The 16,198-nt window shown below is 41.6% G+C and overlaps 1 protein-coding gene and 1 long non-coding RNA gene across 2 annotated transcripts in view; both read left to right on the top strand.

Moving 5' to 3' along the window:
• LOC117507537 (transcription factor SOX-13-like) overlaps nt 1–2,485 on the top strand; it is a 265,912-nt gene extending 263,427 nt beyond the window's left edge. Inside the window, 1 exon segment of the mRNA XM_034167405.1 lies at nt 104–2,485. Coding sequence (XP_034023296.1) covers nt 104–386 — 283 coding nt within the window. The 3' untranslated portion in view covers nt 387–2,485.
• Nucleotides 2,486–4,707: 2,222 nt separating this feature from the next.
• Nucleotides 4,708–15,939, top strand: LOC117507538. The gene is made up of 3 exons (XR_004559742.1): nt 4,708–5,731; nt 14,192–14,197; nt 15,928–15,939. It is a non-coding gene; the product is annotated as an uncharacterized LOC117507538 (long non-coding RNA).
• The last annotated feature ends 259 nt before the right edge of the window (nt 15,940–16,198 follow it).

Raw genomic sequence — 16,198 nt, 5'->3', positions numbered from 1 at the left:
TTTTCCTGTTCTTGTTTAGTCAAAGGCTGACATCAGCAATCGCATCTGTCAACAGACATAACATTACGAAGGTGATTCATGATCTCACTTCCTGTTTTTGCAGCCAATCCGAAACCCAGATTCACTACGCGCACAGCGATGGGCAATATCCAGGCGGTGGAGGATCAGTGTCGGTTCCCAGCATGCCATTTCACTCTGCATTACTGGAGCATTACCTACCGCAGGTGACACCGCCACCACGGCGATCCGAGGGCCACGCCACACCAACGTCCCATCCCAGAGAGAGAGAGAGGGAACGCGAGAGGGAACGGCTCCCATACAGTGAAGGGGAGGAAAGTGACAGAGGAGAGAGAAGTGAGGGGGAGCTGGTGGTCCTGACAGACTGACGGAGGGGTGAGATTGAAAAAAAAGTATGAGGGACAGAGGACAGAGGAGGTGAGGTAACGAACCAGGGAGAAGCATAGGACTGACTGAACAAGAAAATTCAAAAAGCTACAAAGACACCAGTTCCACTGAAGTTCTTCAATACAATGATTTCATTGCCAGTCACATTTATGAATTTTTTTCTGGAAATGAACAAAACTTATATTTTACCAGTGAATGTGACCTGAAAGCGCAGAGTCAGCTGTTATTTGAGGATACGTGCATTAAAATCTGGTAAAACATGACGAATGATTTGTGCTTAGACAACAGCAAATGTATAAATTCAAATAAAACCTTGGCTGTTTTGAATGCCATTAGAGTCACCCACAAACATCAGCAGATGCTAGTTTGGTTCCTGCCGGGCCGTCACTGCTAGGCCATTGTTATCTGGGGTGTCACTGTAGCTGTCACTGCCGGGCCATCACTGTTGGGCCATCATTGCAAGACCATCACTGCCAGGCCATCACTGACGGGGGCCTTGTTCTCTGGCTGTCACCAAAGCCATAACGACTGGGTCATTGTGGTCTGGCCTATCACTGCTAGGCCATTGTTGTCTGGGCTGTTACTGCCAGACCATCACTGCTTGGCCATCACTGTTGGGCTGTCATTGCAAGGCCATCACTGACGGGTCATTGTTGTCTGGCTGTCACTATAGCCATAACAGCTGGGTCATAGTGGTCTGGGCCGTCATTGCCGAGCCATCACTGTTGGGCCATCATTGCCAGGCCATCACTACAGCCATCACTGTCAGGCCATTCCTGATGGGGCATTCTTGTCTGACTGTCACTATAGCCGTCACTACTGGGCCATTGTGGTCTGACCTGTCACTGCCAAGCCGTCATTGCCGGGCCATCACTGTTGGGCCATCACTACAACCATCATTGGCAGGCCGTCATTGCCAGAAAGGCAGTGCTGGGCTGTCACTCCAGCAATCTTCACTTCTTGCTTGTTCTTTGGTTGGATTTGGGTCATATGTTTGACTTGGTCATTGGAGAACATTCCATGTCTGTAAACCATGGAAAAAAGTCTTGGTTTTCGTCTACAGTACGTTTCAGGTCATTAAACCAAGTCCTATATATGTAGGCCTTGAGGGGCGTTGGTGCCTGTGCTTATCCATAGCATGAGGTATGTCTATGACTATACTTTGAGAGGACACCAGTCCAGTGTAGGTTACTTACCCAGGCAAGGCAAGGCAGGCACCCGTTTACAGCTGACTGGACTGAGACAATGCAGATTAAGCGCATTGTCCAAGGATACAGATAGGTAGCATGAGTGGGATTTGAACACAGGTCAACATGGATGAATTGGGTTTTTTTTTAAGATTGTTAGCAGATATAACATCCCTAAACACTTTAGAATCCATCCTGCCTCTCGTGTCATATCATTCATAAACATTCCAACATGTGAGGATCATCTCTTCTTCTCTTTTATCTTCCCATCATTCTGGTACAAGTTTCATCAGACATCACTAGTTGCTCCAGAACTCTGAAGTTTTGCTTCTTTTTTGAGGACTTTTGTATAACCTATTGCTAGTGGTATTGATGATGGTTTACCCTTCTGTCTTTGCTGTGCTAAAGTCTTCACTTGAATGATTACTTTGGCTCTTTACACACACGTATACATACGTGCACACACTCCTGCCTCTTGCAGGTTGTTCTTGGTCTGGCCCAATTTTGTTTCTCATCAAAGAACTTGTTCTTTCAGCTGATGCAAATATTGTTTTTTGGTGTTGTTGGTCTTTTGCTGTTTGTGAGCTCAAAATCTTGCTGTTTGCTTTTATAATCTACCAAACTGTCATGGCCCTGCCCAATGGCTCTGTTTTGATTTTCAGTCCAACAATGACTGATGAGTAACAGCTGCAAATGTAATGGACGGAAAATCATCCAAGTTTCCAGATAGTTTTGGTCTATTAAAAATTTATGACCATATAAGTTCATTTTGATGTCACGTACACATAAATCTAAAAATGTAAAACTTTAAAAGGAAAATTGTTGCTATTGTGCAACAAATGATTTAATCATAAAAAGTGTTTTGTTTTGTTTGTTTTTTACGAGCGAGTGGAACCTGACATGTTGGACTCTTCACAATTAAATGAACTTCATAATCCAGTGAATTCAAAACTTTTAAAATCAGTGCTCAGATTAAAACAACTACTTTTTTTGTGATATTGACTTTGACCCAAAGTTTCATCCTGGCCTGTGAGATGAAATTTAGAAGAACTATTATTTTTATCCATTACACAATAAATTTAATCTGATTAAAGCAGCAATGTCAAGAGTGGATCACTGCTGCCCCCTGCTGTCAAAGGCTAGATATTACACCATGACAAACCCAGTCTGCCGGTCATTTTAAGATCCATTTTAAAGGACAATTTGATTATTTGAGACATGTAAACACATTGTTTGTGCTCTGTTCATCTTTGACAACTGTGCCACATCAGACAAATACATTTACTAGAGCCTGAAATGAACTCAAACCAAGTTTTTTTTTCCAGACTTTAAATTAAATCGCAGTTATTAACACGTTTATTGATTACTAACAGCATATGTTGGTGATGATGTTAATACATTTCTGTCAGCACTGTTCATCCTAATAGTTGTACTCACACAAGATGGACAATCTAACAAACTATTCAATTGAATGGGAAAGTGAGGTGGTGGCATAATGGTTTGCACGTTGGACTGGGACGCCAGCGATCTGGGTTTGCTTCCAGATTCCAACTGGCACTCTCAACAGCAATGCCGGGGAGGAGTTGTTTCCAAGCTTCATGCTTTAGTTGGTTACCCACGTTAAATATGATCTTCTTCTTCTTCTTCCAAAGTGCATCCAAACTAGTTTCAATTTATTTTCATTCCACATACACAATATCACCATTTCCCTCAAATATTGTTCACAAACCAGTCTAAATCTGTGATAGTGAACACTTCTCCTTTGCTGAGATAATCCATCCCACCTCACAGGTGTGCCATATCAAGATGCTGATTAGACACCATGATTAGTGCACAGGTGTGCCTTAGACTGTCCACAATAAAAGGCCACTCTGAAAGGTGCAGTTTTATCACACAGCACAATGCCACAGATGTCGCAAGATTTGAGGGAGCGTGCAGTTGGCATGCTGACAGCAGGAATGTCAACCAGAGCTGTTGCTCGTGCGTTGAATGTTCATTTCTCTACCATAAGCCGTCTCCAAAGGCGTTTCAGAGAATTTGGCAGTACATCCAACCAGCCTCACAACCGCAGACCACGTGTAACCACACCAGCCCAGGACCTCCACATCCAGCATGTTCACCTCCAAGATCGTCTGAGACCAGCCACTCGGACAGCTGCTGAAACAGTCGGTTTGCATAACCAAAGAATTTCTGCACAAACTGTCAGAAACCGTCTCAGGGAAGCTCATCTGCATGCTCGTCGTCCTCATCGGGGTCTCGACCTGACTCCAGTTCGTCATCGTAACCGACTTGAGTGGGCAAATGCTCACATTTGCTGGCGTTTGACACGTTGGAGAGGTGTTCTCTTCACGGATGAATCCCGGTTCACACTGTTCAGGGCAGATGGCAGACAGCGTGTGTGGCGTCGTGTGGGTGAGCGGTTTTCTGATGTCAATGTTGTGGATCGAGTGACCCATGGTGGCGGTGGGGTTATGGTATGGGCAGGCGTCTGTTACGGACGAAGAACACAGGTGCATTTTATTGATGGCATTTTGAATGCACAGAGATACTGTGACGAGATCCTGAGGCCCATTGTTGTGCCACATCCAAGAACATCACCTCATGTTGCAGCAGGATAAACCATGGCCCCATGTTGCAAGGATCTGTACACAATTCTTGGAAGCTGAAAATGTCCCAGTTCTTGCATGGCCGGCATACTCACCGGACATGTCACCCATTGAGCATGTTTGGGATGCTCTGGACCGGTGTATACGACAGCGTGTACCAGTTCCTGCCAATATCCAGCAACTTCGCACAGCCATTGAAGAGGAGTGGACCAACATTCCACAGGCCACAATTGACAACCTGATCAAGTCTATGCGAAGGAGATGTGTTGCACTGCATAAGGCAAATGGTGGTCACACCAGATACTGACTGGTATCCCCCCCCAATAAAACAAAACTGCACCTTTCAGAGTGGCCTTTTATTGTGGGCAGCCTAAGGCACACCTGTGCACTAATCATGGTGTCTAATCAGCATCTTGATATGGCACACCTGTGAGGTGGGATGGATTATCTCAGCAAAGGAGAAGTGCTCACTATCACAGATTTAGACTGGTTTGTGAACAATATTTGAGGGAAATGGTGATATTGTGTATGTGGAAAAAGTTTTAGATCTTTGAGTTCATCTCATACAAAATGGGAACAAAACCAAAAGTGTTGCGTTTATATTTTTGTTGAGTGTATATTAAAAAATTCTTGTAAATGATGCAGTTGTCAAAGGAGACGAGAGCACTCAGAAGCTTAATTGTTAAAGTTTTAATATGTCATTTAAAAAAAACTTGTTCTTTAGGTGGTACTGTTCACTCGATTTGGATGTAATTACTCTCAAAGCTCAGTCTGTTGTTCTTACTGTTAGCTTTGAACGCTGACGCTAAGCTATAATAGCGAGCTACAAAACAACGTTAATGTTCAAATATGGAACTGCAGCGAGTTATTGTCCAGTATCAGGTTCTTAATAGTAATGTGAGTTGGAGATTCTGTGCTAACAGTGTCGGGTTCACATTTAATGATGTTTGATTTAAATACCACACATTTAAATACCACACACACACACACACACACACACACACACACACACACACACACACACACACACACACACACACACACACACCAGTGTGTCCACATAGATTCCAGGCCTAATTTTCAATCTGACTCTGCATTCATGGTTCAGTAATGGAGCCCTTGAAATTTCCATCAGGAATATGAATGTAAAGAAAGTAACAATACAAAAATGATGTACAATTAGAAATACAGTATTATGGGACAGAGCTTCCATGACATTTCTAAATGCTCCGTACTGTGAGCAGGAATGTGGTGGAGCTGATGACAGAACCTCCTCTTCCTCCAGGTCCCACATCAGTCTGTGCTGGACTTGTCTGCAGCTCGTGGTGGGTTGTCCTCAGCCTTCCCCTGTATTTTTTCCTTTGTGTTTTTTTAATACCTCTGTGTTTGCTTCTTGGAGTGTTTGATTGTTGTGTTGAGCACCTTCTATCTGTGTATTCTGACTTTAGTTTTCTCTCCTGAATCCTGCAGCACTGCACAAAATATTTTTTTTTTTTTAATGAGAATTGTATTCAAGGAGATGAGGTTTTCTTTGTACACACTTTCTTTGAAACATTTCTGGTGCTGCACTGGAGACTGTTCACGACTGAATGTGAAACTGTATGATTTATTTTTATATTATTTTTTAATTTGCTGTGCTGTAGAGATACAGATCTTCTGTGGGCCTCAGTGGGTTTGGGGGATCAGTTGTCCACGTGGGGTGTCGGAAGCCCCGCCTCCTGTGCTTGAAAAAGTCACATGATGTTTACGGGCTATTGCTGTAAGAAAATCATCTGGTCATCTCTGCTGAGTGATTAAAAAAATAGTATCAGGCCAGATTACTTTCCCAATTTGAAACTTAAGAGGACACTTCATTACAAACCATGAACCAGGGTGGAAATATTCAGTGTGACTTCCCGTCAATCAGTCAATGGACACATTCCATTTTTAGCGCTATTTTTAAACACCAACAGGGCTTCAGCTGTGAGGCTTCGATCTGGCCTCTGTGTGGTAATGTTCTGAGCTTACATTTTCAATACAGAATTTAAAATATGTTCAGGGGAAAAATACAAATGAATCAGTTTTGTGTCATCAGAACATATTATAAAAAATTACCAAAGTTACTGAACAGCAACTACAACTGCTTTTGTATTATTGCATTTAAAAATACAAACAAAAAATGAACACGACACAGTTAACAGCACTCTGTAATGAATTTACATATTTTCTGGAGTACGAGTAACACAATTTTTTATTGTAGTTTTTTTCCGACTTATACACTGGTACAACTTAGATACCAAAAAATAATTGGCTCATTATTATTAATATCAGTAATAATAATAATAGTAATAATAATAATAACTGTTTATACCAAGGTTTCCCAGGAATCAATACAAAAAGCAAAATAAACTCCAATAACGAAAGTACACAATGCACACCATTTGCAACAATGCACAAAAGTCCCAAATTAAAGAGCTGATGAAAAAAAAAAAATAATAATCAAGTGTACTCATGTTTTTATTGTGTTGTTTCCAACGCTGTGGGCCAGAAATTCATATTCATCTGTGTCAAATAACATCCAGTATGTTGTCCAACATGTTTATTTGTCCGTATGCTTATTTTGGAGTTTAAAAGTCCTTATGTCACATGCTGTGGTGTGCACATGTGTTACTGAGTTCCTGTCTGTTATTAAAGTCACTCCTTGGGAAACATTGTGTTAAAAAGTGAGTTACACATTCAGAAAAAGTTGAACTCTTGAAAATATGGCACTCTAAATTGTCACTTCCACAGCCAGTTTTCTTTACGTGACATACAAACAAACATGATGCCAAAGAGTTCAATCTTTGTCTCATCTGACAAGCAAATTTTGTTTATCATGGTCTAAGAGTCCTTCAGGTGCCTTTTGGCAAACTCCAGGTGGGCTGCCATGTGCCTTTTACTAAGGAGTGGCTTCTGTCTGGCCACTCCACCATACAGGCCTGATTGGTGGATTGTTGCAGAGATGGTTGTCCTTCTGAGAGGTTGTCCGTCTACAGAGAAATGCCGGAGCTCTGACAGAGTGACCATCAGGTTCTTGGTCACCTCCCTGACTAAGGCCCTTCTCCCCGATTGCTCAGTTTAGACAGGCGGCCAGCTCTAGAAAGAGTCCTGGTGGATCCAAACTTCTTCCAGCTATGGATGATGAGGCTACTGTGCTCAATCCTGTCTCAGAGGTCTACAGACAATTCCTTTGACTTCATGCTTTGTTTGTGCTCTGACAGGCACTGACAACTATGGGACCTTATGTATCGACAAGTATGTGCCTTTCTAAATCATGTCCAATCAACTTAATTTACCCCAGGTGGACCCCAATGAAGCTGCAGAAACATCTCAAGGATGATCAGTAGAAACAGGAGGCATTAGGGTTTGTAAGAGTAGAATGGGAGGCAGAGCCTTCAGCTTTCAGGCTCCTCTCCTGTGGAACCAGCTCCCAATTCAGATCAGGGAGACAGACACCCTCTCTACTTTTAAGATTAGGCTTAAAACTTTCCTTTTGCTAAAGCTTATAGTTAGGGCTGGATCAGGTGACCCTGAACCATCCCTTAGTTATGCTGCTATAGACGTAGACTGCTGGGGGGTTCCCATGATGCACTGTTTCTTTCTCTTTTTGCTCTGTATGCACCACTCTGCATTTAATCATTAGTGATTGATCTCTGCTCCCCTCCACAGCATGTCTTTTTCTTGGTTCTCTCCCTCAGCCCCAACCAGTCCCAGCAGAAGACTGCCCCTCCCTGAGCCTGGTTCTGCTGGAGGTTTCTTCCTGTTAAAAGGGAGTTTTTCCTTCCCACTGTAGCCAAGTGCTTGCTCACAGGGGTCGTTTTGACCGTTGGGGTTTTACATAATTATTGTATGGCCTTGCCTTACAATATAAAGCGCCTTGGGGCAACTGTTTGTTGTGATTTGGCGCTATATAAAAAAATTGATTGATTGATTGATTGATTGAATTTTGAGCTTCATGGCAAAGGCTGTGAATACTTACGTACACGTGATTTCTTTTTTTTTTTTTTATATAAATTTGTAAAAAATCTCAAAAGGAACTTTTTTCACATTGTCATTATGGGGTATTGTGTGTAGAATTTTGAGGGGAAAAAAAATCATTTCATCCATTTTGGAATAAGGCTGTAACGTAACAAAATGTGGAAACAGTGAAGTGCGGTAAACACTTTCCAGATGAAAGGTACGTGAACTCTTCCAAGTCACTGAATATGTCTTGGAATTCATTTATTTCAGTAGTTACAAAATATAAACTGTCTGCAGTAGACCTTCTCAAAGAGAACGTGACTATGCCTGAAGGAGATTAGTAAGGGAAGCCACCAAGACACACATGGCAACAATGAAGGAGTTACAGGATTCTTTGGTTTGATTGGAGGAATCGTACATCGTACGAGCTTTGGAAGAGGGAAACATTTTCTTTAAAAGGAGATGTGACATTTCAGCCACAGTTTGCCCCCTGACTTGCCAATAGAAAACTGTCTCGGAAGATGAAGATTTACAGTAAATTAATCACAGGGTGCCAGTAACTGTGTCACATGAACATTTTATATCTGTATTTTTATTTCACAAAGTGAAATCATTTTTATAAAATCTGTTTGTACAAAACAGACTCATTTGCATTAATTTCCGAACATATTTTGGATTCTGTATGTACAGTTCAGAGCAGGACAGTGTTACGAGGCAGCGAGTTACAGACACGTCAGTAACTCATTGAACGACGCGACAGTCGGACACTGTCGGGTACGGGGTTGAATTTCTGTGTGTGTTCTGTCATCACTCAGTCAACAGTGTCAGCCAGCAGGACCATGTAGTAAAAGTCGTAGCACTGGGGTCAATCCACCATCCCAAACTGTTAAACGATGGACAGCTCACCGGCAGGGTCTCAGGAGAAACGCTGGCTTTTTGTACTCAGATAAAAAAAAAAAAAAGGTTTTATTTTGTTGGAGATATGCTGACGAGTCACCTGTCGTTACTGCTGATGTACATACAGACAGAGACTTTATTTTGTTTATAAGAGCCTGTGTAATTTAAAGCTGTACATTTCTCTATGTTTTCAGAGTTTTGTGTGTTTTTTCCCCACTAAATGACAATAAATTTGTTGTGTTAATTGTACTTAGTGTGTGTTTTGTTCACTCATTACATTTACACAGAGATTCAGACCACCCAGGGGAGTTTTCCATGGTAACGCACCACCATAACAAATTATATCAGCACATTCATACCTCACAGGATGCCAAATTGTAAAATGCTGCCTCATGTGCCAACGAGTGAACTCCAGTGAATATTGTGTCTATTCAGCTCCAGGTGTGACTATCAAAGTACTCAGAGTGCAAACCAAAGCCAAGACCCAATGTACCCCATAAAGGGGTCTGATTTACTGAAGGTTTCCTTGTGTAAAAGCGTGTGTGTGTGTATGTAAAGCACTCACAAAAAAACACTGATCTACTAACTGCACACTTTTTTCAAATGCACAAAATATTGTCCTTTTAGTGCTTTTGCCTTCATGAAAATGCAATTTGTGGTTTGTCCACCTGTGGACAAAATTGTGGGAGAGAACACGAGGTTTGTACACTCAACACATGATAATAATAATGAATGTTTATATAACCGTCATATAAAACAAATAATGAATGTTTATGAGTTCAATGGTAGAAATTCAAGTTCAATGATTCAAATATTTCATCAGGTGAAGGATGGAATGTATCATTCAACAAAGTGGAAAAAAAAACAATTGTTATATATGATGGCTAAAATAGATCCTTGTCATTTGATATTTTACTAATTTACAAACAGAAAAGGGACTTAAATTTTGGTGTTCATCCTGGTGCTTTGACATCAACAAGTCCAACATGAACTTTAAATAGGTGAATTAGTCTTGTTGAACCACTCGCAACACTGCCTCAACCCCTTTGCACAAATGTTTGGGCTTCCCAGGCAATTTAGCATGTACTATATAGTATCCTAGTAAATTAGGTCCTCGGGCTTAAAAAAGAAACGTCTCAAAGGATTGCACCATTAATCCAGTTTGTTGACAGGGTGCCAGTCCACAGCTGAGTGGAAATTGCTGGATGGATGGATGAGCTTTATTATCATTGTCATTACAAGTGCAACAACAACGAGATTACATCCACACTCACATTTCCACAGACAAACAGCAATTAATCCACAATTATTACTTGTTTACTGTAATAATGGCACACATCAGAATTAAGACAACACATATACATTTGACACTGTTTATGTGCACTAAACTTGAAACAGTCCATTTTCCAAATTGAGGCAATGTGAGTGTTTGGTAGCCGCTGCAACTGGATTTGCGCCACCGATAGCTTGGGGGGAACGGGGACCTGCCGTAGCTAAACCGCGCAGCCCCCCGGAGGGGAAAGGGGTGGCGTGAGCGGTGGCCGGGATGGGGTGTGTGATGGGGAGCAGGAAGGGAGGTAGAGGGAAAGTGGAGCATGCTTCAGTCTTTGTCCATGTGTGAGTCTGTCTGTCCTTGTGTACTGGAGTAAGAGAGATAAGGAGGCAGCCAATCATTCCAAGGCCGTAGAAATTCTTGTGTAGGAAAACAATGGGCATTTATCCTTGAAAGGCTGATAAGCCTGCCGTGTTTGTGGTTGAGCAGTGAAAAACACTTTTCCAGCTTCACATGAACAAACCAAAGCCCAATTATGAAAAATTCCCGGCCTCTGAAATCTTCACCTTCTCCTGCAAGGCAGACATTTGCGCCGAGATGTTATCCAATTTGCGTCTGAGTTCAAGAGTTAACGCAGTCTGAGAATGCATTGCCTTGCCAAACTCATTAATCATGACGGACAAGCAAAGGGTCGTGGTTTTGGCAGTAGCCGTCTTGCCAGTCTTCCGGTAGGTCAGGGCAGCACATAAGCCAATAAGTACCAGCCCTCCTACTATGAATCCAAATATGAATAAATCCTCAACGTCCTCCACAGAGAAAGGCGCAAAGCATGCAACACGCCAAGTCTCCCAGGCATCGAGAACATAGCCGCAGGGTAAGTTCCATCCAGGCACGCAGGGTCCCCTGCCCTGATCATCTTGTAGAAAAAGAAAGCTCTGAGTACACATTTTATTCTGATCATTCTTGGGTGCCATTTATTCTTCATTTTAAAATGCATTTTGGGTGACAAGTGGGCAGCACCTAAAACAAATATTAACAGTCACCAAACCAATGCCTCAAACGAACTGCTGAAGTGGTTTGGGATACATGTGACATAACAGGTCACAGAAATTCTTACCTTTCTCCTACTTGCCCAGCAAACATTACTATGACATTGTGGTGACATCACTTTTTTTTTGTCAAAATTACTTTTTATGGTGACGTTGTCATGATGTCATTGTGTAGACTCCCAGCTACATTTTAGCAATGTCATCAAGTGGCATTGTATTGTGGCCATTGTGCAACCTTCTCATAACCAAAAAATAACCTTTATATGACCATAAAGGCTTGTACCTGATTACATTATAGTAAGTTCCTTTGGCTGCTCCCTTGTTTTTCCACTCGGAGATGTCGCAGCAGATCCAAGGTGGACCTGCATGTTGATTTGGCACAAGTCTTATGCCGGTTGGCCTTCCTGATGCAACTCCATATTACATGGGGAAATGTGGGGTTTGAACCGGGGACCTTCTGCGCTGAAGCCAAACTAACCACTTGGCCACCACCCCTGCCCACCTGACTACATTATGATTTCTCATAATATACTCTCCGTCCAAGATCTGCTGCAATGACCCCGAGTGAAATACAAGGGAGGAGCCAAAGGGACTTATTATAATGCAGGTGAAGCCTTTTTGGTCATCAAATGGTCATAGAAAGGTTATTCTAATCCAATTACATTTGTTCCGCAAATCTGATTGGTTAATCGTGTGAGATTTCAGACCTAAAATATCGCGTTGATGGTGGCAAAATATTCAACATTTGATGGATTACTCTGCACCTTGACTGTGTTGCTACACAGATGTCAAAAATGGTGCTGTCAAAAAATGATGCAAATTGGTTGAGCTAATAGGATTAATAAATGAAATAGTTTTGATTGTGTTGAATGTTTGGTCCCCAAAGTAAAGGTTAAACAAGGTCAACATCCATTGGATTCTATGACATGTGACATATGTTACCCTGTAACATGATAACTAAGCATGATACATGGTCCAAATTATTCCTTTTTAAAACCCTGTTAACACAACTAATAATTTGCATATTTATTTATTTTACCAAAACTGAAGGAACTTTAACTTTTGACCCCTGTACAAACTGAAACTAACCTTTGTCACCATTTTTGTTGTTTTTACCCCAAAACTCCTGAACATTCAGTCATAGATAGTCCAAACTATACCTTTTTGGAATCATTATGATCAGACAAATAATGTAGTGTTGTTTTCAATTTGATTGGTGCATTTTTAGTTTTGACCCGTGTAATTCTTCAATTGACCCCTACCTGGCCGCCTATTGCAAATTCAAGTGTCTACTCAGTTTTTTTTTTAAAGATTAACGTCTAAGGAGTATATGTGCCAAATTGATGCTTGTATCACCATTTGCAGGATTTTGTCTAAATATTCTCTTCACTGCTGCACTAATACGTCGTGTTTGCTGGGTTTGGAGATATATAAGGCGCAGTTCTGATCACAGGGTCCTTTAAAAAATCCATCTCTTTCTCAGCTGCTCCCGTTAGGGGTCGGCACAGCAGTCAATCGTTTCCATCTCACCCTGTCCTCTGTATCTTCCTCTGTCCCACCAGACACCTGCATGTTCTCCCTCAGCACATCCATAAACCTCCTCTTTGCCCTCCCTCTTCCCCTCCTGCCCAGTGGCTCCATCCTCAGCATCCTTCTCTCTATATACCTTGACTCCCTCTCCACTGTATAAATGCCCAAGCTATCTCAAGCTCACACCTCTCACTTTGCCTCTAACCAACGTATCTGTGCTGTCCTTCTGAAAAGCTCATTGCTAATCTCAGTCACTTCCAGAGAAAAGTGCCACTTCCACCTCTTCCTGTCTTTTGCTCAGTGTCAGTGCCTCCAAACTGTACAACACTGCTGGTCTCACGACTGTCTGTTATTTTAGGGGACTTCAGGTATCCCAAAAGTGATGTCATGTGGTTGACCACAGGCATTCTATTGCTGTTATTGTAGCATTTGAAGTGCAACAATGCAGTCAAAATTCTTGTAGTAACGGGCAAAATGATGTCAATTCAATTTCAATTTCAATTTATTTTCATTTATATAGCGCCAAATCAAAACAGAGTTGCCTCAAGGTGCTTCACACAAGTAAGGTCTAACCTTACTAACCCCCAGAGCAACAGTGGTAAGGAAAAAAAATCCCTCTGAGGAAGAAACCTCAAGCAGACCAGACTCAAAGGGGTGACCCTCTGCTTGGGCCATGCTACAGAAATAAATTACAGAAAATTCACAAATTGAATATAGAGGAAATGCGCTGGTACACATTACATGAGGGTCACCAGCACAAATACAACTCACATCTCTGGATGGAGCTGCACCTTAAACAGAGAGAAAAAAACAGAATCAGGCATTAGAAAGACAAGAAATACTGTATAATTTGCCAGCATTAATCAACAAGAAAAACAGAAGAAATGCTAAGGTGATCACTGGCCACTAGCCCTAAGCTTCACTAAAAGACCCAGAATGTAGGTAAAGTTGAAGCTGCGGCATGCTCCATTTACAAATAAAATGAATTAAAAGAGTAAAAAGCATAAAACAAAACTATGCCAGTATACTAGCCATACAAAAGGGAAAATACGTAAGTGCGTCTTAAGTCTGGACTTGAAAGTCTCTACAGAATCTGACTGTTTTATTGACACAGGGAGATCATTCCACAGAACTGGGGCACGATAAGAGAAAGCTCTGTGACCTACAGACTTCTTATTCAACCTAGGGACACGAAGTAGTACTGCACCCTGAGAATGCAAAGCCTGGGCTGGTACGTAAGGTTAATTAGGTCAGCTAAGTAGGAAGGTGCCAGTCCACGAACAATTTTATAGACTAGTATCAGAACCTTAAATCTGATCTCACTGGGACAGGAAGCCAGTGAGGGATGCCAAAATGGGTGTAATGTGGTCGAACTTTCTGCTTTGTGTCAAAAGTCTGGCTGCAGCATTGTGAACCAATTGGAAAGCCCTAATGGTAGACTGCGGTAAACCAGAAAATAGAACATTGCAGTAGTCCAATCTAGAAGAGATAAACGCACAAATCAGGGTCTCAGCAGCAGCCATAGACAGGATGGGACGAGTCTTCGCTATATTTTGCAGGTGGAAGAAAGCAGTCCTCATAATATTTCTAAAGTGGAGGTCAAAGGACAATGTAGGATCAAAAATTACCCCAAGGTTCCTCACTTTGTCAGTGTGATGTATGATACACTGGTCAAATTGATGCAGATGTCTCACGAGACCAAGAACCACCATTTCAGTCTTATCAGAGTTTAAAAGTAGGACGTTTCTAGACATCCAACTTCTCACTGATGCAAGTCAGTCTTCTAAGGATTTTAGGTGAACAAGATTACCAGCAGTTATCGGCATGTATAACTGAGTATCATCAGCATAGCAGTGAAAGGTAATCCCAAAACACTGTAATATGTGCCCAATGGGTGCTATATAAAGGGAGAAAAGCAGGGGGCTTAAGATGGACCCCTGTGGAACCCCAAGTTTCATATCACTAAGATTAGAGGTAGTGTTACTGTACAAAACACAATGAGAATGACTGGTCAAGTATGACGTCAGCCATGCAAGGGCACTCCCAGCAATCCTAAAATGATTTTCCAGCCTATCAAGCAGAATATGATGATCCACGGTATCAAATGCAGCACTGAAATCTAACAGCACCAAAACCGTAGTGTTGTCCGAATCCATTGTAAGCAGAAGATCATTCACACTTTAGAGAGAGCTGTCTCTGTGGAATGATATTTTCTAAAAGCAGACTGCAGTGGTTCAAAGAGATTATTCTCAGTAAGATAGTCCACAAGCTGCCATGACACCACTTTTTCTAGAATTTTAGAGCAAAATGATAGATTTGATATCAGATGATAGTTTTTCAATACACTAGGGTCAAGATTTGGTTTCTTAAGTAATGGTTTAATCACTGCAGATTTGAAACATTTAGGAACAGATCCAGAAGTTAAAGAAAGATTAATAATTTCCAGCACAGTTGGTCCAAGAGTGGACCACAGGTCCTTAAACAGATTTGTTGGTATAGGGTCAAATAAAAAGGTTGTGCTTTTTGATGACATTACGAGTTTCGTCAGCATGCCTAGTGAGATACTATCAAATTCTGTAAATCGAGGTAATACCTCAGTAATGGTGCCCACCTCAATAGCAGGGTGTAGTGGCTGGGTTAAGGCATGCTGGGATATGTTTAACCTAATGTCTTCTATTTTCTTCTCAAAGTAATCCAGGAAATCTTGTGCTGGAAAAGGAGACCGAACTACAGGTGGTTGTCCATGAATAAGTGTTGCCACGTGTCAAACAAGAACTTTGAGTTATGCTTGTTTTTGTTGATCAAATCAGAGTAATAGGTCCACTTTGTAGCCAATAATGCATGCTTATAGTCTAAGATAGCATCACGCCATGCAAGGTGGAATACTTCTAATTTTGAACTACGCCATTTCCATTCTAGACCTCTAGCCTTATGCTTGAGGTCATGCAGGTAATCACTGAACCAAGGTGACTATGATTTGGGGGAGCACAGTTTTAACACAGGTGGCACAATCATGTCAAGTGTAGTTTTGAGCACTGAGTTTAAACTATCCACACAACTGTCTACTGACTGGGTATTTGCCAAATGTGAAGCTAAGACATCAGGCAGTCTAGCTTCAAGTTCAGTCTTAGTTGAGGAGTTGATCCATCGCCGTAGTGATATATAAGGTTGTTGTTCCACTAAACACGGCAGCGAAACTGTAAACCTAATAAGTGAGTGATCAGAGACCACTGATGTAAGAGGCATGATGTCAATATTCATGACAGCAATACC

Source organism: Thalassophryne amazonica, chromosome 3 (assembly GCF_902500255.1).
Source record: "Thalassophryne amazonica chromosome 3, fThaAma1.1, whole genome shotgun sequence".
NCBI classification, from domain to species: Eukaryota; Metazoa; Chordata; class Actinopteri; order Batrachoidiformes; family Batrachoididae; genus Thalassophryne; species Thalassophryne amazonica.
The sequence above is the reverse complement of the archived record's forward strand: the minus strand, read 5'-3'. Positions and strand labels throughout refer to the sequence as shown.